The 2,483-nt window shown below is 71.8% G+C and overlaps 1 protein-coding gene across 1 annotated transcript in view; it reads right to left on the reverse strand.

Moving 5' to 3' along the window:
• ZFPM1 (zinc finger protein, FOG family member 1) overlaps window positions 1-2,483 on the reverse strand; it is an 89,937-nt gene that overhangs the window by 986 nt on the left and 86,468 nt on the right. Inside the window, exons 9-10 of the mRNA XM_019505259.1 lie at window positions 2,149-2,310; window positions 6-1,885 (exon numbers count right to left, since the gene is read on the reverse strand). Coding sequence (XP_019360804.1) covers window positions 6-1,885; window positions 2,149-2,310 — 2,042 coding nt within the window. The remainder of the gene's footprint in view (window positions 1-5; window positions 1,886-2,148; window positions 2,311-2,483) is intronic.

Genomic DNA, 2,483 nt, shown 5'->3' on the forward strand with positions numbered 1-2,483 from the left:
GGGGCGCAGCCACCCGGCGTCCTGGCGCCTGCTTGCAGCGCAGCCTCGGGCGGCCCGTGGCCGGCCACCGACTTGGCCACGAAGAGCCCGTGGGCGCTGCGGAAGTGCTCGACGAGATCCCCCTTGACAGCCCCGTTGAGTGGGCAGTAGGGGCAGACGGACAGGGGCCCCTTGGCGCCGGGCAGGGGCACGGCCTTGGCACCGGCGTAGCGTTGCAGCGAGTCCAAGCCGGGGTAGGCAGCCGGCAGGGCCAGGGGCTTGGCGCTGGGGCTCGGCGCAGCCTTCTCCAGCTTGACGCGCACGCCCTCGGGCTCCTCGGGCGGCAGGTCGGGGCTGCTGCGGGCTTGGAGCAGGGCTGGCGCGGCGCCCTTCATCTTCTGCAGCTGCTCCAGGGCCCCGGCTTGCAGCGGCGTGGCGGGGCAGTAGTACTTCTTGTGCGCCAGGTAGCCGTCCAGGCTGTGGAAGCTGATGCGGCATGCCGTGCACTCGTGGTAGTCGGCCAGGGGCAGCAGTGAGGCGGGTAGCATCTCGCCCTGCCGCCGGGGCTTCTTGCTCAGGTCGATGGGGCCCTCGGCATCCGGGCTGGAGCTGGGTGATGGCGCCTTGGCAGCGAGGAGCGCGGGCGGCAGTGCGACCCCCGCCGGCGGCTCGGTGGGGGGCAGCTCGGGCAGGCTGTGGGCAGGGCTGGGGGCGCCGTGGATCTCGTAGAGCTTGCGGCGCTTGCGGGTGCGGACAGGCTGGGGCAGGAAGGGCCCCTTGGCCGTGCTGGGCCGGCGCAGCGGCGGGTCGTGGCGCGAGGCGCAGTAGAAGCGCTTGTGCACCACGTAGGTCTCGTGGCGGCTGAAGCGGATGTTGCAGGCCTCGCACAGCGTCCGGCTAGGGTCCTCCTCTGCCTCGTCCACCGAGCTGCTGGGGCTCGGGCTGCCCTCGCTCGCCCGCCCAGCCCCGTCTGCCTCGGGCGAGCCCCCGGCTTTGGCACTGCCACCGCTCCCTTCCTCCACCTTCGCCTCTGGGGCGGGCACGGGTGGTGTGGCGCTCCGCTCGGCGTCCCCCTCCGGTGCGGGCAGGCTGTCAGGCGGCGGGGGCGAGAGCAGGGCAGGGCCCTTGGGGGCAGGCGGTGGCGGGGCCTTGGGCTTGCGGGCACCGGGGGGGCTGTCCTCGGCCAGGTGGCGGCTGGAGCAGTAGAGGCGCTTGTGGACATAGTAGTTGTTGATGTTGTTGAAGGTGATCTCGCACTCGAAGCAGGTGGCGCCTTTGGGCACCGGCGCACCAGGGAAGAGGCCGGCCGGTCCGGCCGCACCCTGCCCCTGCTTCAGCCGGCTGTGCACCAGCTCCGACATCTTGGCCAGGATCTCCGAGGCCTGCGGCACCACGGCTGCCTCGTGGCCAAAGACGTACTGGGGCAGGAAGACCGTGCCGCCCGCTGCCGGCTCGCTGGGCACCGGGCTGGACCCGGGAGTGGGGCTGGCCAGCTCCGACTTCACCTTGGCCGAGGGCAGGCTGCGTGGGGAAGATGCCCGGGACGAGGCATCTGGATCCATCCCTGGGCTGGCATCCCCCTTGGCGCCCTCGGGGCTGTCCAGTGGCTCCTCCTTGACCCTGACGGGGGGCACGGCCTCGCTCGAAGTCGAGGAGCAGGAGGAGGAGGAAGAGGTGCCCTCCCCATGGGGAGTCCGGGCCTCGCCGTTGGGGGTCTCGTCGGCTGCGGCGCGGGCCGGGGAATCCGGGCATGGCGGGGGCTGGGTGGCTCTGGGCTCGGCGCCCCCCAGGCCAGCGGGCAGCGGGCCATGCCGTGCCACGTGCTGCTGCAGCCCAACCAAGCCGTCCGCCACAAACCCGCATAGGCTGCACTTCAGGGCGGGGGTGGCACCCGGCTGGCTCAGACCTGTGGGTGGAGGGTATGGGGTTAGCGATGCAGGGGACCCCCCCTCCTGTCCCGTGCTGGCTGCCTGCCTGGGGTCCGTATAGTCCGGAGATCCACCGCCTCTCCATGCCCCAGCACTGGAGCAGCTGCACGCAGGATCCTGTCCACCCCCATGCGGAGCGTCAGGCATGAAGGTGCCCGATGCATGCCCCCCCGCTGGGCAGCTGCTGCCTTCTTGGAAGAGGGGTCCATGCCAGGGACCGCTGGGGCCACGGGCAACTCACCAGGTGCGAGGGGCTTGGCGGCAGGGAGCCCCGGCCCCGGGGAATACACCTCGCCCTTGGAGCCCGGCTGGCAGATCATGTGGTTGGTGACAAGGTGGCTGTAGAGGATGTCCCGCGTGGTGGAGATGAAACCACAGCTGTGGCACACGCCTGGCAAGGGGCAGCGAGAGGGAGAGCTGGAAAGGAGATGTCAAGGGGCACGCGCCAGCGCTGGCGTCCTGCCCGCTCCGCTCCGCAGGCAGGGACCCGGCTCGGGGCTGAAGGGCCAGCTGGGCATGCATGGGAGACCCCCTGCTCCCACCCAGCTGGGCTCCCTCCGCCCACCCCCATCCACA

Source organism: Gavialis gangeticus, unplaced genomic scaffold (assembly GCF_001723915.1).
Source record: "Gavialis gangeticus isolate Ggan-Ray unplaced genomic scaffold, GavGan_comp1, whole genome shotgun sequence".
NCBI classification, from domain to species: Eukaryota; Metazoa; Chordata; order Crocodylia; family Gavialidae; genus Gavialis; species Gavialis gangeticus.